This window comes from Zonotrichia leucophrys, chromosome 2, assembly GCF_028769735.1.
Source record: "Zonotrichia leucophrys gambelii isolate GWCS_2022_RI chromosome 2, RI_Zleu_2.0, whole genome shotgun sequence".
NCBI classification, from domain to species: Eukaryota; Metazoa; Chordata; class Aves; order Passeriformes; family Passerellidae; genus Zonotrichia; species Zonotrichia leucophrys.
Genome location: NC_088171.1, coordinates 65989433 through 66012629, shown reverse-complemented (window position 1 = coordinate 66012629; position 23197 = coordinate 65989433). Strand labels below are relative to the sequence as shown.

Below are 23197 nucleotides of genomic sequence, written 5' to 3'. Positions count from 1 at the left end.
CGCAATTTCTCAATTTGGTAATTGGGTAATCTGCAACTCCTTACAAATGGTCAGCAGGCAAATGGGGAGTAAGCTTTGGGGTCAGAATACCACTCTGTCAGACTGCATGGTTTTATTTAATTTCTTTTGTTCATTCTTCCATGATTTTAAAATTACCAGATTTTTAAGATCATTCTGTTCATTTATTCCCCTATCATTTTACTTGGCAGAAGAGTTTCCTCTGGTTTGTGTCTGCATTTCAAAAGGCAGTAGCTTAGACTGGAGGGTTTTTTTACTTATTTTAATCTCAGTCTTTCACATCAGCTTTTCTGTAGCTCAACATTTCTATTCTCTGTTGTAGGCACCTAATATACTGCTGTGTCTCCTTTAAGGAAAATAATTCACTTTGAGTTTTGACTCCTCTGCTTTGCGAGATAATTTTCAAGATTTCTGGCTAACTTCCTTATTAGGAAAAGAAAAAAAGAAAGGAAAGCGTGGAAATTTGGAAAGCAGCGAGTAATTTTTATGGGTTCCTGTGGGATCCTGGTGATCCTAGGCCATGACTTTCCTGTTGGCTGTGGAAGGTAAGCAGCTGACTCAATGGTGCCAAATGAGCCAGATGCATATCTGGAACAGAAGCCTGTCTTGATACAAGGCTTTTTTTTTTTTTGGTTCAAGGTCTCTGATACCGAACATAGATTACTTGTACTGTTTCAGCCACATTCCCTTTTGTATATTGAGGAGTCACAACTCTGCAGAGCTGATGGTGTATCAATCTCTCAGAGATGGTGCAAGTGCAGGAACTATCAAAGAGAGGAGAAATCCCCCCTATCTTTTGAAACAGAAATTCTCTTCCTGCAACAAACAATTTTTTGGATTCTTTGCATTCTTGGTAGCCTATTCTGAAAATAGTATTAAAACAAGTATTGTTTGAAGCTATTTGGAAAAACAGATCACGTAAAGAGCAAACTGCTGACTTGCGAAAATTTTCTGCTAAGTAGCAACATTCTATTAATTAGTAGAGTTTTCATCTTTTGCTGTTTCCCTTAATGTTGTTCTTAACAGATTCCTGTTTTCACACTAATTACTTCTATTCATCTACTCAAGTACAAACAGCACAAGAATTCATGAGTTGTTTTTGCACTATAGTCCAACTCCTGCCTTATTTTTGTAAATGGGGAATCAGAGTGTTCAGAATTGAAAGTTGGCTCCTTTGTCAGAGGTTTCAGGGGTGGGCAGCAGGTACCAAAAGATGATGTAATCCTCTCACCTCACTGAGTAAGCTCTGACAGCCTGACCCAGGGGCCTGTGCTCTTCTCATTTTAAGCTCTCAAATTCAAAAATCTCACAGCTGTAGCTTGTTTTTCATCTGTTCCCCATAGGCTAGAAAGGAAAATGATGTGATTTTCTAAATGGATATTGCCATTTCTACTGACTGCAGGTTCTCCGTGCTCTTTTGAGTTACAGAAAAATCTCTGTGCGTGGTTGGACCTTCTCAGAGAGGAAATGCCTGGAAGCAATAAGATATTCCCCCTTGTCCCAGGGCAGGAGGAAAGCAGAGGGCAAGGCAGCAGCACTGGGCTACATCTGGCTGGTGAGCAGTCACCAGGGGCGTTCCTCAGGATCGGTTCTAGGGCCAGAGCTGTGCAAATACCTCTCAGTGGTCTGGAGGCAGGAATTGAATGCCCCCTTAGCAGGTTTGCTGATGGCACAAGACAGGGAGGTGCTGCTGACTCTCTTGGGGGACAGGAGTCTTTGCAGAGAGGTAGAGTGGAGCATTGGGCAGTCATCAGTGGGATGAAATGTAACAAATCCAAATGCTGGATCTGACTGCTGGGATGTCCTTACTTTCTACATCTTATGTAACTTTTCTGCTGACAAATCTTATGGCTACTGCTCAGCTCTAATTGCAGTTCTGCTATCTCTGAGGTCTGCCTTTTGCAGCTTTCCCAAAACCCTCTGATTTTAGGGATTCCCACAAGTCCCCTTCTCAGTTCAACTAAAAAGAAACTTTTGTAACTGTGTTGTTTATTAACTACTTTGTGTTTTATAGAGCTTTACTGCAGTATATCTGTTTATTACTTGTTTAAAGCATCTTTTTTGTTTGTATTAAGCATTACTATATTACAACACTGCAATTTTAATGTTGTGAAAATTTAGTTAGTTTAAAGGGTATAAGTTATATTTGATAGTAATTATGATTCATTGTTTGAAAAAGTCTCACTTGTTTTAAGGTCTTAATTAACAACTTTCCTCTGTCTATACTTTTATGTACTATCTCTGTAAGATTTTGAGAACTTTCTGTGAATCTGTTTCTGATTTCTCTCTCTTGTATGTCTCAAAAACTTTTTTGATAGTTTGGTCTATTATTTGTTGCACACACTGAAGTATGTAAGGTATTACTATTAGTATCACCCCTAAAACACTTAATGCATATAGACCTATTTTACAAAGTTCCCTTAGCTAAGGTGTAAAGCTCCATTCTTGAATAAATCATTTAACTATGACTTATTGTCTTCTTTAATTTGAGTTGTTAAATCTTTTAGTTTTTGTATGTTTTTGTGGATGGATTTAGAATGGTTGGATAGGTTCATATAACACAATCCTTTAAATTCTAAGTATGAACTGGGGGAGGAATGGCTGGAGAGCAGCCCTGTGGAAGGGGATCTGGGAGTGCCACTTTGTTAGTGCCATGGCTTCCCCAAATGTAAAAACTTAGTGGTGGTGGTGTGCCAAACAAACCCAGGTGCTGAATAGGAAACACCCCACAAGATTTGTCATGGGGGAAATATTTTGTTGTTCCTCTTTATGATGCATTCAAGATATTTTTCATGGGGACAGAACTGTGAAAAGTGTGCTTTGGGCTACTGCTTGGTGAGGGTCTCCAGCTTTCCATGGGTCTGGTTAGAGGTCAAAAAATTGCTTGCATGGTGTCTCCCCCAAAAAGATCTGTTAATTCTGTAATCACCAACTGGAGTTTGCTATCCTGACCTGCAGAACATACTGCTGGACCCCAAGCTGGATATCTCCTCCACCTGGACCATTGTAGCTAAAAGGATACTGGTTATTCCAGATGGAAGAAATATGTGGTCCTATGCTTTCTTCCTGTTTTTAGGTCAGAGAATTCATAACATGGTGACAAAAAATACAAGCCTGTTCCCAAGTGAAGTTGAGATAACTGTTTGAATTTTTTTATCAACTAAAACTCTTTCAAATGTAAAGCCACATTGTTGAGAAACTACCAGCCAGTTCTATTTAATACTCCTTAAGTAAATGGGAGCCTGATAGAAGGATTAGTGAACTAATGACTTCAAAATTACTTATGAATAGTAATTACTTTGAGTAGTGCTGTTGTCTGGGATAGTGGGACAGGCTAAAAGAAATCCTGTCTAGGCCTATTTTCCATGAGTCTTTGATTACATCTGCTCTGAATATCTCCCCTATCATATTTTGTGGTACCAGTGGTGGCATTAGAAGCTGTGCACATATGGAAAACCTAATCGTATGAAGTTTTATTCTTGATTTCCCATAAGGTTCTACTGAATTCTTTTTGAATGTGCACGAGAGATCCAGAGCACTGCATTTTTCAATGACCAGGTTAAATGTTCTACTGAAATGCAGAGCTCAGAAAGGTCAGTATGAAATACAAGAAGAACACAGAGGATGAAAACTGAGATGTGAAGACAACGCACCCAGCTGGAATAACGGCAGGCAAGGACAGCAGAGTCAGCTCTTCAGCTCTCCAAATAAATTATTTGATTAAGATAGAAGAACACCTGGTAATTTAACTCCATTCACACAAAGTTCTTACTTGATCAAAAGATCAGTTTGCTCTTGCCCTTACATTTTACAGAGTGCTTTACAATGCACTCTCGGTGACCTTTTGCTCTCTAGGTTTTCCTTTTTCCCTCTTCTCCTTTTCTTCAAATGATAGAAAAGTGCACCTGATCTCTTCTAGTTTCTCACTTTGTTCTTTTTCTCTTTCTGCCCTAAGGTACAAATAGTCTTTCAGTACTAAATAATTGCTTCAAAGGAAGCCTTCACCTCAAGCACCAACATTGATGGATCTAGAATCTTTCCGTATTTCTGTACTTAATTTACATTTGTTAACTTCTGGACACTTAATGAAGGAGTAAGCAATAATTTATCACAAAACCCCAAAACAAAATCAAAACAAATACCAAAAGCAAGATTATGTTGTAGTTGTATTCAGTAAAATTCCAGGACAGTTCAAATTGATAAAGATCTTTTTCCCCTTTTCCCATCATCTGCACTGTTAAAGGTTTACTTAGAATTTGTGTTACACAAGATCCATCTTTTCTACACTTGCACAGATAGGAAACAAATCCTTCTAATGTGAGTCATTATAATGATGGAATAAAACAGAGTTTTAGTGCTCCTTCTATTTTTGATTTGTTCCTTTTGTTTTGTCCCATTATGTCTAATTCAGGCATTATACTTTCTAGTAATATGTGAGCTATATCCTCAATTGTAGGGTTCAGGGCTAAAAGTGGTGGCTGATGGCCCTGATCATTCTGGCACTCCTGGGAATCCTCTCATCACATTGGCATCTGTGAATATGCAAGTTATGGCTAGAATTCAGAAACTGGACTTAATGTGGGATGAATTTTCAGCTCCTAGAAACAGCTAAAGTGCATTTGGCTTACTGCTCTCTATTTTATTTAATCCTGCAAGGTAGAAGACTTTTTTCCCGGCTCCTCCAGAAAGGTTAATGCACTAGGTTGGCAATACTTGTGAGTTCTGCTCTTTTCCCTTTACTCTGAAATGAGGGGTCCTCACAGGCAAGTCCTGCATCCCCACAGGGGTGTGGTTGCTTGCTTACAAATCCCATGGATTTGTAATAAGTCAGAGAAGCTACCTGGGGATACAGGCAGCTTGAGACATCACGCCACCCCTCTGCTAATGACACATATCTCTAGATCTCCTTTTTAATCTGACCCAAATGGTGCCAGTGTCCTGGTTTTCTCAGTGCCTGATCAACACAAGGACTTGGGTGAGACCTTGATGACCAGCTGAGATTTGATTTAAATAGGGCAGAGGTGATACTGCTGGGGAAAGCAGCCTAGGACTGTGGTAGAGATTATGTCTATTCCTATTAGTGAGAGTATCCTCACCTGAGTAATTTCAGAATTCAGAGATCAGCACCAGTCTCTTGTGTTTCCAGTTTTAATTTATCACTGAACTTGCGACAGTTTGGCCTCTGGTGCCTCAGGTCACCCCTGAAGTGTGGCTTGTAAGCATGTGAAACAATTTTAAAATATGCACAGATGTAATGTTTTTTCACAGTAAGCTGGTTTACTGCTCATAGTTGGTAATTTTAGCATCTTAAGCAAAGATTTGTGCAGAGAAAAGGCATATATTTCTTAAGGGAAATTGTTAAATATTTTGATTTTTGTTGAAATAACAAGGGGCTGGCTGTTTTTCCTTATACAGCATTTGACAATGTTCTAGAAATTGTTGGATCAGTAGAGTTAGTCTGGGTCTATGAGCGCTTACACGAAAGTACACAACAATAACAAACTTCTGATGTGGCTTTCTTTGGTAGCAGCAAGGGTGGAAGGAATTGTCTTTTGCCTCCTCAGCAGCCCACCTGCAGCCTGCTCAGTTTAAGCACAGGACCTTTGTCTAAGCTTCAGGTACTTGAAAAAAAAAGTGCTCCAAACCCAAGTGCCAACTTCACCACATTCAGCTGGGGAAGGCAAGCACCTTTGACAACTTCAGGAAAATCTATCTGCCTAATTCACAAGTCCAAAGGTCCAACAAGCTGCCCTTCTGGGAGGCCTTCAGGGGCACCTAACTCTTTGTTGACTCGAAAACTTTGAGATATCTCATTAGGATGAGGGCAGAGCCATTTATCTTTAGACCTTGTCCCTGGGGGATCCTAGGGGTATCTGGCCTTATGCTAATGGCACATGTTAGAGCTGCCCTGGAGCTGTTCCTCCAAGTGCTTTGCGGATTGGTTGACCTCAAAGCTCAGAGATAAAATCGGCTCCCAGATAGTTCATGCCCACGGTGCAGTGCGTGGAGCTCTGGCTCAAAAGAGGAATCTGCCCTTGGAGATTGAAAAACAGCCCTTTTGTTATGACTCTTTGCTGTAACCTTCGCCTTCTTGCCTTGAGGTTGCACAGCTCAACTGTCATGAAGTGCCAGCTATAACTAGTCAGGAGATGAGGGTGAGGAGATCTGGAATTGAAGCACAGGTACCCCCACCAGCAGGTTTACCACGTTTCTCATTAAATCCATCATGTGGGAGAGCCTGTATTTGGAGACACACCCTTTCTTGTGAATGAGATTTTTTTTTTTTTTTAATGTCTAAGAAGCAACCCCTACATTCTGGAGCTATTGCAAGAAATGCTGTGTGGCACCTTATAAACAAAACAAAGAAAGATTGTTGGTTATGGGGGTTTCTTTTGGTGAGGTGTGGGTGAGTGGGGGGAATGTGTTTTATCTCTATTGTAGAGCTTCTTATTTTGTGATTGTTCCCCAGTACAGAGACCAGGGGGATTTAGACGCAGTGAGAGGATGGAGCAATAAAACAATTGTTGTGGATGTGTCTGACCAGGAATTGATCCCGGATCACAGCCACTGGAAGGATCAGCTGTGTTTACATAAGGAACCACTGTGCAGAATGTGCTAAATATAGGTAACTCTTGCCTTAATGAGCTTAGTGTCCACAAAAGACTGAGAGAATAAGGGGCATAGAGAGAAGATTTCGAAATGAGACATTTTGAAATATTGAATCACCATGACTTTATTTGGTAATGAAGATGATTTCTGCTCTCCCATTTGCCTGTTTTTCTTCTGCAGGAATGTGCAGGCTACCTCAGGCAGTACAATACTGCAAGTATTAACTTCCATTCTGCTCCTTCACAGGAGAAGCTGTGATGGGAGCCAGGGAAGTAGACTAAGAAAAAATACAGAGCCAGTAAAATGGAAGCATGTTTTGTACAGTGTAAAACCAGCATAGCTGACAGTGCAAAGCTGAGAGAGAAATCTCCATTAGAACAGCTGGCAGTGCAGATCAGCCATCATGTTCCCTGGACTCCCAAATCTGCAGAATGTGGAGCTGTGAGCTGGCACTGCCAGCCATGCCCAGCTGCCATCTGGGAGGTGAAAATCAGCAGCCTCCAGCCTCAGAATCAAGGTTTCAAGGGACTAATCTGAGGATGAACACAACTCAGCAACTGTCTGCTGCAAAGTTAGCCTCAGGAAGGACGGAGCAGGAAGGGAGCTGAACAGGAGGTGGATAAATACAGTTCCTACCAGGATGTGAAGGTGGCTAAAATGAAATTAGCTTAATTCATGCAAATGAGACCTGCTAAAATTGTCTTTGTTCTTCCATTTATTTACTTGTGGCAGGCCAAATCAGACTGGAAGGGAAAGAGGGCAGCAGTATTGTTTTCTATTCAGTTAATCCTTTTTGCTGAGTCCTGCTACTGCAGCCAGTTATCTGCATACCTTCCAGCAAAATGGAGATTTAAACATCAAAGTACTAATTTATATTCTGGAGGACAATCACTGTGGAATCATCAAACCTTCCAGCAATTGTGCTGGTTTCTTCTTTGCTCCAAACCTTATCCTGCACTCCCAGGCACCCACAGCAGCCTCTGAAGCCAGCTGGAACATTGACCAGGATAAAGCTCTGTGTAACACAATCAGTCCTTTGCAAGGCACAAAGGCACAAACTTGAACTGCTCCTCAGCCATTTGATCAGGCCAGTCACTTGCTGTTTAGCTCAAATTAATTTAAAACTTGAAGTCTTTGGGTGTCCTGTTTGGCTTCTGAAAAGTTTCTTGTCCAACCAACAGAATAAGGTGGAAACTGTGGCTGAGAGAAATGCTGTGAGGCTGTGCAGATAACAGAGTAGTGTCAGGCACGTGCTGGCACTGAAATCAAACACATGAAATCAAGCACACTCTTCAGCCAGGGCTTCTCATGCCCAGGGTCACTTTGGCAAAAAAAAGAAAACAACCTAACAAGAAAGGTTTTGTGGGTTTTGTCTTCTAGTTTTTGTTTTTAAGGGCTTCAAGTAATATATATTAACACCTTAATATTAAAAGTATCACAGTTATCAAAAGGCTGAGAATGAGCAGCTCCCAAATAATATCCAAATAGTGATTTTTGGCTTCTGTTTCCCTCTGCAGAAGTAAAACCACACATGTCTGCTGAGGGGCACTGTTTGAATCCTTTGCTGTTGCAAAATCCTCAGATGCATTCAAAACTCTCTTCTGATTCTAAACGGATCCTGAATTATATGAGCATGTTTTTTTTGTGATAAGTACTTGGGAAATAATCTATGTGACCATATTCAGCCTCCAAGACCCCCAGCCCTTGCTTTTGGATGAAGCGCTAAGTTTTTAACATCTGTCTTTTACTGTCTGACTGTATGAGGAAAGCTTCTTAGCCACACAGCAGAAAAATAACACCAAATTGCCAATGCTATAAAGAAATCAGGACTTGCTCTCATCTATAAATCTATTTATGTTTAAGCATGGGCCTGGAAAAATCATTCCACAGTCAGTCATACAAATAAAACCCAATCTAAGGCATTTTCACAAGTGCTGAAGGACAAGGTATAGACACGTTTGAGTAGAGTGAGTGCTGCAGATTCGAATTTATGTTTGTGGACGTGGTCCTGGCAGCAAAGAGCTGCCCCCAGGTGTGGTCTGCAGCTCAGGAAGGACAACCAAAACATGCCAAGATCTAAGATGAGAAGGAACTTTTTAATATTATTTTGCTGTTGATGTAAACTTTCCTAGCAGAACCAGCTGTCACTAAGATATTTCTGCTAAAGAACTGTGCCTTGGTCACCTCCCCCAGCCGTGCTGAGTGGCAGAGCACTCACCTCTATCAGCATGTAGAAGGAGAGCAGCGTGATGCCCAGGTTGTACACGATGAGGTGAGGTCTGAGGGAGAAAGGAGGCCTGTTCTTCATGAACTTGTTGCCCAGCCATATGCAGAGTAGATATGCTCCAGTAAGGAAAAACGTGGGAAGGTAAGAGTCCAAAAGGAACCATCCTCTAACCCTGGTATCTAAAAAAAAAACACACAGAGCAGGCAATTAAGAAAGATATGGTAAAGTATTGCTAAAACATGGCAGAACACATAATGTAAAGAATCTGCTAAAAGTGGGAGATGGAATGAGCCACTGTTTCCTCACAAGAGCTATCCATTTGTTTTAACTTATCAAAACTGCATGCTAAGTCTCAGAGAATGTGGGCTGAAAACTGCATGGAATTCTCTAATAATTTAAGGTCACCTAAATCATCTCATTTTAATAGTAAAGTGAAAACAAAAGGGGAAATCCCATTCTTATATGCTTTTAAGAAAATTATTCAATGTTTTCACTTAATATTTATTTAAATCCTATCTTAATCTGCTCAACAGACAATGTGCAGACACTATTAAATCCAAAGTAGGCATGTAATGTTGCCAGCTCACGTGTTATTTTAATTCTGCACTTACCATACAGGAAGGTACATAGCATTGACTAGGAAACATTCATACAAGAGGAAGATGTTTCCAAAATACTGAATATGAAAAGCAAGTGGCAAATGTTTACTTTGATGGTTATCAAATATTTTTGGCTGGGCAAGGGCTTGCTTTCTCACAGTTTCTGTCCCAATTGCCTGGTCCCAAAATGAAATATTAAGGTCAAATCCTGCTTGCCTTATTCACACAAGTAATCCCATTGGCAGTAATCAGATAGTTCAGTGTATATGAGCAAAGCCTAATCCCAGATGCCAAGCTGGAGGCACCACTTTGTTGTCATATGAACAACTGGATGTCATGAGTGAAAGGGGTGTGATTTCTTTTCCCAAGATGGAGAAAAATCTAGGAAGTCAATTTTCCATAGCAACATTCTTCAGCCATTTACCTATGGAAAGAACAAGGGGGCATCATGGCTGGTTTCTAGAATGACTTATGGAGTAAGTAATTCTAAAATTACTTACTTATGAAGAAATTCTTATGAAGAAAGAAGTCAGTGAGGAGTCATTGTGCAGATCTCACAGAAAGATGTTTTTGGTCTCAGAAAATATTTTCATTTTAAAGTACAGAGATTTTTTTTTACAAAGGCTAAGATTGTGTTGAAAATTGTAAAACAAAAGGTATTCACAGTGCATGAAAAAGCATTTTACTGTTTTTATGCCTGTGTTGAAATTGGAAAAGACTGGGCAATGGATGATGCACCAAGTAAATGTGCCCAAACAATTAGTAATTAATTGGAATTTTGCTGTATTCTTTCCAACAATTCCTTCCTCAGAAATACCTGTGTAAGAACCATATGTAAAGTGAAATTTCACGTACGTTGGAGCAACCTGCATATGAGCCAGGCTTTAAACACCAGCTTTCTTTCTCGTTACCTTTTCCTCTGCCTCCCCCTCACTTCCATTGCAGTGGCTGTAACATTCATCTGTTGAATTTGGATTCCATGAGGCTTGTTAGCCCTTTTGCAGGAAAGACTTTCAACCAGGCCACCACTGCCATGGAAATCCAATGCTCTCCTGCTTTTGACTCTCCCTTTTGGACTCCCAAAAACCTCTAGGAGCAGAGAGGTGTAGGATTAAAGCAGTCACAACAGCACAATCCTTCCTTTTATGGCAGCCTTGTTTTGTTGTGCATTATCAAGCTAGAACGCCTGTTGTCTGTTTTCAGATCTCAGTGCTTATTTAGATGACCTCAGTGTGAGAAGGAAACACTTCCAACAATCTCCTAAAGCTCACAAGCCACGTGTGAAGCATTGGAATGAATATTTTAGAAGTGATTCTGCTCCCTTATGGGCTCTCAACATGACACAGGAGTAACAGGACAGCTAAAGGTTGAGTGTTTGAGTGTTGATGTCTTAGGAGTATGTATTTTAGGAGCATAAGGATTTAATTTATTTAATTGCTACCCTAAATGATGATGTAGAAAGCAGCCATGTCAGCAAGACTGCTATCTAAGTAAAGGTCTCCCATCTGAGGATGGCAACACTTGGTGCATAAAGGTTACATGCACAAAGGTAAATTGGCATCAGTAGATAGCAAAACTGCAAGTGTGCTCAAAAAGGAAAAAATATTCAGAAGCATTCAGAATACAAATTAAACTACACAGAATAAATTCTGCCCCAGTATGCCCTCAGAAAGTTTTCATTCTGCTCTGAGTGGCCACAAGCATGTGGGCTGATCCACACAAAAGCAGAACTCATGTGCTCGTTCAGGCCAGCATGCCAAGTATTTTTAAGTTCTATAGTATTCCAGTTTCAAGAGAAATTGTTTAAACATGTACCCTTCCTGAATATTTCCCACCACGACCTCAATACCTTGAAGAGTAAGACAGTTTCTGGCAGAAAGTAGTTTATAAAGGGCAGCCAAGGAACGTGACTGTTTTGTTTCCACTTCCACTTATCCCTGAATGACAAGCAGAGGGAGGTTTTTATGTGTCAAGAAGGGGGAGGAAAGGGAATGTATTTCAAAAGAAGGTATCAGAAGAATGAGAGATGAAAAGTATTTCTGTTGACCGACAGTTAAATCTCCATGTTCAAGTACTATAAAGTTACACTGTCAATAGGAGAAAGGATTATTTTTACAGCATTGAACTTGCACAGCATCTGAAATTGAGACCAAAGCAGTGAATAAAGTCACAGTGGGAAAGCACAGGACTGCAGCAGGGGAAGGAGCAGGCGCCCGCAAGCTCCGATCGCTCCGTGAATAAGCTCATTCACGGTCACTGGCCATGATGTGCCAAACCCTTGGGGTGAAATCCTGGCTCCCTTTAAATGAGTGGCAGGCCTCCCAGGCTCTTTACATATCAGGCCTTTATCAATGAGGTTTAGAAACACTTTGATTCAAGTTTCTGTATAGCTTTGGCCAGTCAGTGTCTGAGTAGATTCACTCCTATTTAAGGTGCAGAGGGTAGATGGGTTTGCCCCAGTGCCTTGCTACTGATTAGAGTCTATTAAGGAAAAGTGCTTTTTACTTTATCATAACTTTAGCAAAATACATATCTTCTTGACCACCTCTGTTTCTTAAAAACAAACAACCAGTTTACTAGATTTAGCTCCTGCAATTCAGTATTGCTTAATTTTGCATAACACCAAACAATACTCCGCAGATGAAGGGCTGTTGTGGTGTTCACAAGAGTCCCAAGATGAAAGAAGAGACGAGATATATATTATATTAAAAGAAAATTATATATTGAAATTACACTAAAAAATAGAAGAAAAGATTTAATCAGAAAGCTAGCAAAGAATAGCAAAGAATGGAATGATAATAAAATCTTGTGACTAACTAGAGTCTGAGACAACTGGACTGTGATTGGCCATTAATTAAAAACAACCACATGAAACCAATCAAAGATGCACCTGTTGCATTCCACAGCAGCAGATAATTATTGTTTACATTTTGTTTTTGAGGCCTCTCAGCTTCTCAAGAAAAAATATCCTAGCAAAAGGATTTTTCATAAAATATGTCCATGACAAAGGGTTACCCTGGAAAAATTATCTCTTACAGAAGAAAATTGCTATTTCACTCGTTCTCAAATTGCCTTGAGCATAAGAACAAGAGGGACCAACACCAAATTGTAAGACCACCCCTTACTTAGAGATGAAACCAATGGGCAGGTATATGGCTGCTGTTCCCCGATCCAAACGACTTGTTCTGCTAGCTCAAAAGCAAACATGGAGGTTATGTTATCTACAAAGCCCAGCTGATACCAGTGAATGAAGGTACAAAATATGCCAATATTTATAAATCAAATTCAGATATTCTGTCCCTCATTGCAGTAGGGCAGTACTGCAGCTTGTGTTAACCTGGTGCTCCCAGTGGGACAGAGATAGCCAGGCTCCAGTTGCCAGAGGCATTCTGTCTCTTCTGGTGCCCTCAGACACATCTGTTAGTGATGACAAAGACCTGCATAGTGACACAAATATCTCAGGAGTTACTACTTAAAATACAAACAATAAATAGGGGAGTGGTTTTTAAAATAATAGAATGCTGTTATCTATCCTTTTAATCCATCTTGCTGCAGAATGAAGTGCGTACTGTGGATGAAAATCAGTAGAGAGAAAGAAGAGGAATTGTTTGTGGTTTTAGATGTTTGGGGAAGCTCTCAAATTTATTAGATATTCATCTGTGGGGTCATTTGATTTAAAACTGATTGCAGTCTACTGTGAATTATTTATGTGAATTATTTATGTGAATTATTTATGTGGATAGACACACTGGAGGGAGATATGCTATTCAGGAAATGTATGATACTGTGTCATTATACCACCAGTTAAATTAAAGATCAGAGGGCAGAGGCATGGACAAACAAAACTATCTTCAGCACTGATGTCTGGAGAAGGATGGTCATTCACTTGGCAAGCAACACAAATAATACTTGTTTAATTGAAGGGCTTTCTAAAATCCCAAAGGGGTCTCTGTGCTATTCAGAATTGGATCAACTATGGCTTACTCCTTCGGACGATTTGTCTGGACCAACAAGGAAAGAGGAACAAAAGAGAACATCATGTTTATTTGGAAAAAAACAAAACCAAAATAAAATGCCAAAAATAGTGCTTTTGTTCTTCTGATCACATTTCTTTGTTAATACTAAAATGTACTATTGCAGCCATTAATAAAACCTATTTTGCTTTAACCACTTCTGCTGCAGTTCCCAAGCTATTCGGTGTTCCTTCACTGGAAATCTTTCTTTCAAACTTCACATCTACTGTAGACATGATGGAAAAGATTTTGTAGCCAGCCAGCCAGCTAAGAAAAATCAGAATTTCTTGTGTTTAGGAACACATCTTTCCCTTTTACTTCCAATTAAGCAAGAACTGTTTCCGTGACATGGAGAACATTAGTGCAACAAATTGGGAATCCATAATCATGCATCCATCCCCACAGCGGCAGTTCTGGATTTTACCATGGATAGAAGTTTGCAAGGCAATTCCTGAAGTTAAACCCAGCCCTATCAACAGCAAGGTGGCCTTGCAGGGGCCTACTCTGAAGACTGTGTCCTTTCTATGCTCCTGTCCCATCCCTTTCTTATATTTGCTTGGCTCTCTTAGCCCTGACTTTGATGCTTTATCCTTGGCTGCAGTCCTATTTTAGGTTTGGTTTCTTTTTTACTTACTTGTTTCAATCCTAACAGAGTATGAGGCGCCTGCAACCTACAATTATTTAAGTTACTCTTGTCCAAACAGCTCCAGAAAAGCAATAATAGGAAGTCAAAAGATGACTCTCACCCAATCGATTGGTTTATTGAAATTTTGGATGTGATCCTGCAAGTTGCTTCTGCTCCAAACATCCTTCTGAATTAGGCAATTTAATTAATTAGCTGGACCAAACAAATTAGATTATGAATGACAATCAGTCCCAAAGCAGACCTTACACTTTCAGAAAGATCCAGCCCTTCAGGCTCTTCATTCCACGTTAGGATGAAAAACTGAATTTCTCTGATATTCTCAGAAACCAAGGAATCACAAATCATTGCACTGATAGATTTGCTACAATGATGGTGTCTTCCTGATAATACTGTGATTCTGCCTAATTTACATTTTTCAATAAGAAGTTACCCAGCAAATTTATTGAACGCTTTTTGGGTGGTAATACCTAGAAATATTTCCTTAAAGGGCTGTAAATGGAGCAGCTTACCTCGAGGTCCAAACATATAGTCCACAAACGCATTTACTTCCCGGTCAAAAGCTTTCAGGGTCTCCTAAAAAACATGGAAAAGGCCATGTGAAAAAGACATTATCTCAGGGTCACAGAGAGAATGTGATTTGAAAAAACTCCAATAAATTTGTAAAAAGTTTGTCATGCGCAAGTATTTCCAAAGTACACAACATCATGTATACTGAAAAACCCCAAACCTCTTTAAAAATTAATTTAGGGCAGATTGTTGTCTGGATACCAGCACAGGTCTCATTCCTGGAAACTGCCCAAACCAGACCTCTTTAGGAAGGGAAATTAAGGTTTATGAAAATCAGCAAGTATCACAGTAAACCCATCTGTGATGGGTGTAGTTTTCTCTCTGATAAAGATGCTTCTTTGTTTTTATTATGTTTCCTCAACTGAATATCTCAATGCTTTACACTTAAAAAAGGAAATCTTTAAGTGATTGAAGTGACGGTGAGCCAATTGAGATTTCTCTAAACCAGGCCCCAAGTTCCTATAAAGCAAGCCTACAGAAGAACCTAGAGGTCCAGTGATGAAGTCCAGATTCAGGCCATGCAGGGCGTCAGGAAGAGGCAGGTAACTTCATAGAGACATTGTGTTTTGAGGTCTTGGTCAATGAAGCTGCCAAGCTGGCAGGTTTAGCAAATTTGTGTCTGTTTTTGACTGAGTTGGGAGCTAAGCCATGACCTACACAGTCCTTTCCCCAACTAGGTGGGGTGATCTCTTCCCAGATTGCAGCTCTGGGCAGTGGCTTCCTGCATGCCTGTGCCTGAACAATTCCCTGCCACAGCCTGAGGTCAGTCAGGCTCTCCCTCTCTTCTTCCCAACAGCATCCTACCGTGCTTGATGGACTGATTTCAGCACTGAGAAAATGCTGCCAGGCTGAGGAGAGGGACCCAGAGTGATGCTGAGCCTCACTGCAGGGCAGGATCTGCTGTGGGCTCTGGGTACCTTTGAATGCCAGATATCCCCACACCAGCCTGGACTGCTGACACCATTCACAGATTTGCCTTATGGAGAACCATATTTGCACTCTGGAAGTTCCAGCCCTAACCTTTCTGTGCCTTTACTAGGACTGGATTTTGATCTGGGCAGGGACAAGCTCCTGGCACTCCCAAGCCCCTTCCTTGTGTTTCTTCTGCCCTTGATTTTGGTCTTCAGACTGTTCCAAGTGGACAGATCTTGTGTGAACAATTGGTAATGAGAGGTTCTTTCAGCACCTTGGGCTATAAACCTCTGTCTCTGTAAGACACTGCTGATGCACTGATGTTTTCTTGGAGAATAACCCAACAAAAACCCCAAAACAAAACCACAAACCAATGAAACAAAAAACCCTAACCAAACAACCAAACAAACAAAAACACAACCAACCAAACAAAAATATTTCCTCAAAAGAAACTGATGATTCACAATACAAAAAGGTTTCTCATGCTTCACAGCACTGAGGAAATTGAACTAGCTTTTTGGAAGGTGTCCTAGCTAGCCCATAATGAAAGGCATTTTCTGAATTTCAGACAATTACCTTAGCAGCCTAACGATGGCCTCTGTCACAGGAGGTGACTCAATTTCTAGGTGTGGGACCTGTGCAAAAATCTGCTTCCATTTTTATCCCCTTGAGCTATACAGTAATTCTGTTATTATTTCATGACAATGATACTCCCTTTTGGGAAATGCCACACTGCTGCTTGTCTGTGATGTGCACACCTGCTGCATTAATTTGAAACAGACCTACTCCTGTGCTTCATGGTTTTGTGGTTAGACTTAACAGATTGCTTTGGAAAAAATACTGTAATGGATTTGAGTGACTTGTAGGAATGAGCATGCAAAGCTATTTGCTTTCATGCTTACATTACATAAACAAATCTTACATGTCCAGAACAAAGTAAAACACCATGTATATTCCTTTTATATTAAAATACTGTAGACAAACCCATTCTCAGCTGTATTGAAATGGAAATTAGGTACTGAATGCTTCTAACAGTTAGATGGAGGAACAGTAATTGTAGGATATTAAGAAGAAAGAGCAGAACAAAACAAAAGAATCATAGAATTGTTTAGGTTGGAAAAGACTTTTAGGGCATCAAGTCCAACTGTACACCCAGCTCTGCCAACTCCACCACTAGACCATGTTCCTGAGTGCACATCTACACATCTTTTAAATACCCCCAGGGCCAGTGATAAAATCTGTGACTTCTCTAGTCAGATTGTTCCAGAGCTCAACAACCTCTTCAGTGAAGAAATTTTTTGTAACACCTTATCTAAACCTCCCCGGCACAACTCGAGGCCATTTCATCCTTTCCTTTAATTTGTCACCTGGGAGAAGAGACCAACCCCCACCTGGCTACAGCCTCCTTGCAGGCAGCTGTAGAGAGTGATAAGGTCCCCCCTGAGCCTCCTTTTCTCCAGGTGAAACACCCCCAGCTCCCTCAGCCACTCCTTATAGGACTTGTGCTCCAGATCCCTCCCCAGCTTTGTTGCCCTTCTCTGGATGTGTTCCAGCACCTCAATGTTCTTGTATTGAGATGATGATCACTGCCCTGCTCCTGCTGGCCAGACTATTGCTGATACAGGCCAGGATGTCACTGGCCTTCCTGGCCACCTGGGCACACTGCTACCTCACATCCCACTGACTGACAACTGGCCTAGATAATTTTCCACAGAGCATCTTTCCAGCCGCCCTGCCCCAAGCCTGTAACGCTGCATGGGCCTTGCTGGACCTCACATCATCGGCCTCAACCCATCGATCCAGACTGTCCAGATCCTTCTGCAGAGCCTTCCCACCCTCCAGCAGATCAACACTCCCACCCAACACAGGTCAGCACCTTCACTGATCCAACCTGCAACCTCTTACACCTGGTTAGGATGGGCAGACAGCATGCTGAGCAGATGAGCCAGCCTGAAATTAAATCTACCTCCTCATGAGTGTGCTTAAATGATACAGTGAGAACTTGTACCAGCTGACAAACTTGTTCCCATCTATCTTAATTAGCACTACAAAAATTCAGTGCCCGGTTTGCCTTCATTAGTAATTTGAGAGTAGAACTTTTTCTAGGAGGTGCAGCAGAGGAACAAATATTCTTCTTACAAAGAATATTTCAGCCTCTGTCTCTCTTTCAACATTGTACAGCTTATTTTAGTTTACAGGAAGAAAAATAGAAATTTACAAGATACAGATTTGTAAGATTGTTATAGAAATTATATTTGTTTATATACTTAAAAATGGTAGTAATAGTTTGGGAAAAGAAATTCTTAAAAATGGTAGGTAATTTTATGTGACTAGTCTTGACGCCTTCCTGTCAACACTGCTACAAGAGGCTATACTGTATTTCTGGGTTTTAGAACATGTCCTTAATACCTCTGTGTGTACCTCTGGGCAGATTAGATGCAAATATCTTGCTCAGCACGATGTCACATTTCCAAAGAAAAGCAAATAAAACCAAAAATCCATGTGCTCAGACAACTCACTTCTCTCTGGCAAATCACAGTAATAGCCTTTATCAACAAAGGTATTTAGGTTACAAGGCTAAAGATCAACATGTCTTTCATGTTGTTTATTTTTTTTGTACAGGACATTGCACTGGGTATTAGCAATGTATATTCCCTGGCAGGATTTTGGGCAGATTTGTGGAAGATCTATTTACCTAAACCTATTAAAAAGACAGTAGGTTATCTGAGCAAATGAAATCACCCAAACGGAAAGATTTGGAGGGAGTATAAAGTCAACGATGATAAAGCAACAGAGATCTCTCTAATGAGATATTTCAGTGTTTTTGCACAGAAATGTACAGAAATGTAGGTAAGTGAATAGGTAGCACAGTGCACATAAGTGAATTAGTTTTCATGCCATTACACCTAAAATACAATTTCAAAGTCACTGGGTATGTAAAAAATATATCACTTCTTGTTATATATTTATATATTTTTGTAAGACATATTGAGAGACCAATATCTACTGGTTTTCTAGTGGTTTTAGCAAAAGTAGTATAAGCTATGTAAAAATTAGGTAAATGCTATCTAAACAGTGCAGAAATCAAAATAACTCTGATTTGTCAAAAATACCTTTGATTTCTCAAAATATCAATGTTTTGCCATTAGGCATTATTTATTGATCAGTGAAAGCACTGCCTCAAGTGATTTAGGCTGGCTCTTTCTATAGTTTTATAGCCAAACTACTTGGATCCAATTGAAATACAAAAAAACTCTCTGAAATAAACTTCTTACAGATGAATCTTATATATGCTATCTGGAAATCTTTTGTATTACTGTTGGTTTGTTTTTTGTTTTTTTTTTTTTTAATTCAAACACCTTGAATGTCATTCACTGGCTCAAAAATCTGACATAATTATTTGCTTCTTCTTACATAGCTACATAGAAATTAGAATACTCTGTACAAAACAAGATCTCATTTCAGACTTCAAAGAAAAAGTGGAAATGGGTGCCAGCCTCTGCTCTCTGATACAGCTCCTGGAAGTAACAGTGATATTTTAAAGTTCCCTGATTAAAAATACATACATTAGTTATTTTATTATTTAAATGGCAATTTTTCTTTGATTCCCTGAAGAGTTCTGCTCTGTATATAGTCAGTGTCTGTGAAGTACTGGAATGAATCCAAATTTAGCAGCATGTTTAAAGAAACTGATCTTAGATGCTACTATGCATATATTTAAATATACAAATATTAAAGAAGATTTTGTAAATGGTAGTGTTGGCTCTAGAATGGCTGAAATAGTGGATGAAATTAAGCAAAGTTGAGTCCAACTCAGAACTACTTATATATTAAATGATTTAGCTTTTTATTGTTTTAAGCGTTTAAAATTACTCTTGAACAAAGATGTACAGTGAGAGACAATTCTCCATTGCTTGAGACACCTTCTAAGGTTTTTTCATCTTTACTTTCTATGATTTGTGTGTTATATCTGTAGAGGAAACAGATACATATAATTTTTACTAAAAATATCCCCAAAGGAAGCGTTTATTTAAGGATTTATATGTGAACTGCAGAGACAGTTGAAGCTGAAGGCAGAAAGGTGAGCCAGATGTTTCTATGAATTGTGTCTTATAAGATGGGAGATATTTAATGAAATTGGGAGGCAGGACATCCAGGAGCTGGCAATAAATTGCTGCTTTGTGTAATTTATGCTCAATATATTGATCTCACTGCTAGATAATCTCACTGAGAGTAGGAACAAGCTGGAGTGAGCTCGTGAGAGAAACCCAACTAGATGGGGCACGAGGCTGCTGCTGTGTCCCATGGATGTACTGGGAGGGAGGGAAAAAATAGCTAGAAAGGATTTTATCTTAGATCATCTTTATTGGCATTTTAGACTAATCATTTGAAGAGACAGAAACTGAGTCCTTACCTGACATGGTGATTTCTGTGTCCCACATTCTGGGACATTCTCTTCCCCTCGGGTGGCTGACCAGGATTAGGGGCTGAGCCATAAAAGCCTCACCCAGCAGAGTGGTGTTGCCAGAGCTCCCAGGAGCTGCACAGCCCTCTGGGGTAACCTGGGCTGACTAGAGGGCTCTTTTGCCAACATGAGATGCATCCATGGGAAATGCTTTTGTGGCTGTAGCAATCTCACTGCCTGAATCCTTCCACCTCTCCTTCAAAGGCATGTAATTTAGTGTGACAGAAGTGACTGAAGCCAAGGGAAGGGAGGGAAGTCCTGCTGGTGGTCTGGGTCTGGAAAGACCAGACCAATATACTGCCAATATACTATGTGGACAACATTTGGTAATGCTCCTACTTTGCAGAAAATAGCCAAGAATAACTAACAAAAGAACTATGTGTGAACTACTCAGTCTAAAAATATAGTAATTCTTTTACAATTCCAAGAAAAGAGAGAGCTGCATCTTTGTTTTGGAAATGCAGGCTGTGTAATACATGTTAATATAATGCAAAAATCTTTGAAAAATATGGTATGGTGGAAAAAAAATAAAGGAACGCCATTCCAGCTTTAGTACAGAAAATAAAAAATGAATAGTCTTTGTATGTTTCTCTTCCTCTTTCTTCTAAAGGCTTTCACATAAAACTCCAAGAAAGAAAGATGTTGTTACTGTGATCAGTAAATTAGTTTTTAAAACTTCAAGAGCATCTTTGAAGGTAGCATAGAATAGCACCATCTATGTTTGAGAAAAATACAGTATTTCTTAAAGGTCTTAATGAGAGCTGTGTCTGGTCTGAAAAATTTGATTTTCAGTGTCTTTCAACCAGATCATATTTTACTCCTATTAATTTTTTATGCTATGCAAAATATTATTCATTCCACTGATAAAGATTGCATGCATATGTGCAAACGTCTGGATATTTTCCTAGTTGATATTACCAAATTCAGCACTTTTTGTGACAGGTTTTTTTTTTTTGTGGTTGTGGGTTATTTTTTGCATGTATTTGGAAATGACTGACTGCAGGTTGGCAGCCTAGGTGAGGCTGGGAGCTTGCAGGCCTGTCTGTTATCTGACAAAGCAAATTGGTGGGGGAACTGATTCATCAAATAGGTCGGTTTTCTCTGGAAGGAATTGAGCACAGCTGTTGGAACAGGGATTACAGCCAGAAGTGCTGAACACCTTCCCTTGTGCTGATTTAGTCACTGAAGAGAGAGCTGAGTTGATGATGGTGTTACTGAGGATGTAAAGATAGGGGAAGGCAGCTGCAAAGGGAAAGCGGGCTTGCAGATTTTCCCTGAGTAGCTGCTCAGGTTGCACTGCCTGGAAGAAAATGCAATTTTCAGTGGGTTCCTCAACAAGAAGACTGGCTAGCTATTTCTGATATAAAAAATGAATGGATGTGAAGTTTGGTAACCATGGAAAGACACAGCTAAAGGTAGCCAGAGGTTTTATCTGGCATTTGAGCTGTCTAGGTGGCTTGACTTCAGATTCTCCTTATTGCTGCCCAGAGAAATTTTACCACAGGGTTTAGCAGTGCCTGAAGGGAAGCAGGAGGCTGGCAGTAGTATTTGCATCAAACCTGAGGCAGAATTTCTGACTGCCTAAATTACCAGGAGCATGCTGAAAGATGCTCCTTACACCAGCAAACTGAATTTAATTTCATCTTCAATTTTACTTCTGTGTTCTCCCTACTCAAACAGATCTCTCACCTACACAAGTATTTCCTCTTGCAAACACAGCCAAGATAAGAAAGCAGTACCTGGATAGGGGCAGCAGCCAGCATGCCAGGTGTGCCTGTGATACAAATGTTCACACCTGCTCTCTGTTTAATCTGCCAGTGAACCTTCAGCTTGCATTCTAAACCTGCCCTGAGCCTCAGACCAGCAGTTAACTCTGCAATTTATTTTTCTGCAACTACAGCTCTCGTCTCCCTATGGAAAACTTAATTATGTGTCACAGCAGGGACTAGAATCCAGATGTGGAGATGAATTATTTCAGTTCCACTTTTTCCCTATTCTTTGATGGTGGTAATAGCTGACTGCCCTTAAAAAATCAGGGGGATTTGCCAGCCCAATCAGTTAAGAAAGTCATAAAAAGATGTCAGATATGAGTTCAAGTTAGGTAGAAGAGTAGTTTGACCTTAAAAATCATTTAGTTTCAACCCTCCAACCATGGGCAGGGACCTTCCACCAGACCAGGCTTCTCAAAGAAGAAATCCTTCCTCTTGATAATGTGCCTCTGCACTTTGGGGAGCTAGAAATTGACCTTTTGGCAAACATGCACCTAAACCAAGTTTCCATGCAGATTCCATGTCTCTGGTGAATAATGTCACCTCTCTGCAGTTCCATTTATGCCAATGGTACATTTTGTGGGTGTTTCCATAACCAAACTACACCAGAATATCAGGAATAGGAACAGTGGAGCCAGCAAGCATCCCCTGCCAATGCCCACAGTGGAGGAGCAGCAGAGTCAAACCAACAGCTCCCACAGGCAGATAGAAACTACCACAGGAAAGAGCAAGGCCAGAAGGGACTTGGCACAGACCTCCCCTGACTTAATTCCCGTTTTCTGCTAAAGCAGCTGGTGGCAGAAAGCCAACCCCATCCTTCAGTATCTGCTGCTGTGTTATCTCTCCTTCTGGTGAAAGGGAAGCAGATGACTTTGCAGCTTGAAGGTTGAGAAATTGCCTCTGTGGAATGTGAGTTTGGGTGGCCTCCACATGAGTCAAGGCACAGAGCTCTCTTAATAACCCACCCTTAGGCATCTTATGGCTCTCTGAGTATTATTCTCAGAGAGCTTATAGAGAAACAGTGTCCTACTAAAGGCAGAGCCTTTGCCTTGCTGCCCACATGGCAGCTGTGAGTACAAGCTGTGGGTACAAGTGCTCCTCACCCTGAGGAAGCAGATCCCTTTGAGCTTGCTCACTGCCCCCAAAACATCAAGCACGCTCTGCTCCAGGTCTCTGAGCCCGAGGCCAGGCTTTGGCTGGTCACCTCAGAATGGCAGAGCAACCCAAGGAGATCTGCTATGCTTGTTCTTTCCCAAAACATGCCTGCACCCCCATCTTGCTCGTGGCTGTAGCCACAGTGCCCCACACCAGCTGTAATCCCTCTCATCTACACTGCAATATCCACCTTCACTGCTGAATTTTTTCTTGTTAT

General features: G+C 40.5%; 1 protein-coding gene across 1 annotated transcript in view; it reads right to left on the bottom strand.

Moving 5' to 3' along the window:
* ELOVL2 (ELOVL fatty acid elongase 2) overlaps positions 1 to 23197 on the bottom strand; it is a 50897-nt gene that overhangs the window by 12084 nt on the left and 15616 nt on the right. The window contains exons 2-3 of the mRNA XM_064705278.1: positions 14622 to 14685; positions 8846 to 9033 (exon numbers count right to left, since the gene is read on the bottom strand). Coding sequence (XP_064561348.1) covers positions 8846 to 9033; positions 14622 to 14685 — 252 coding nt within the window. The remainder of the gene's footprint in view (positions 1 to 8845; positions 9034 to 14621; positions 14686 to 23197) is intronic.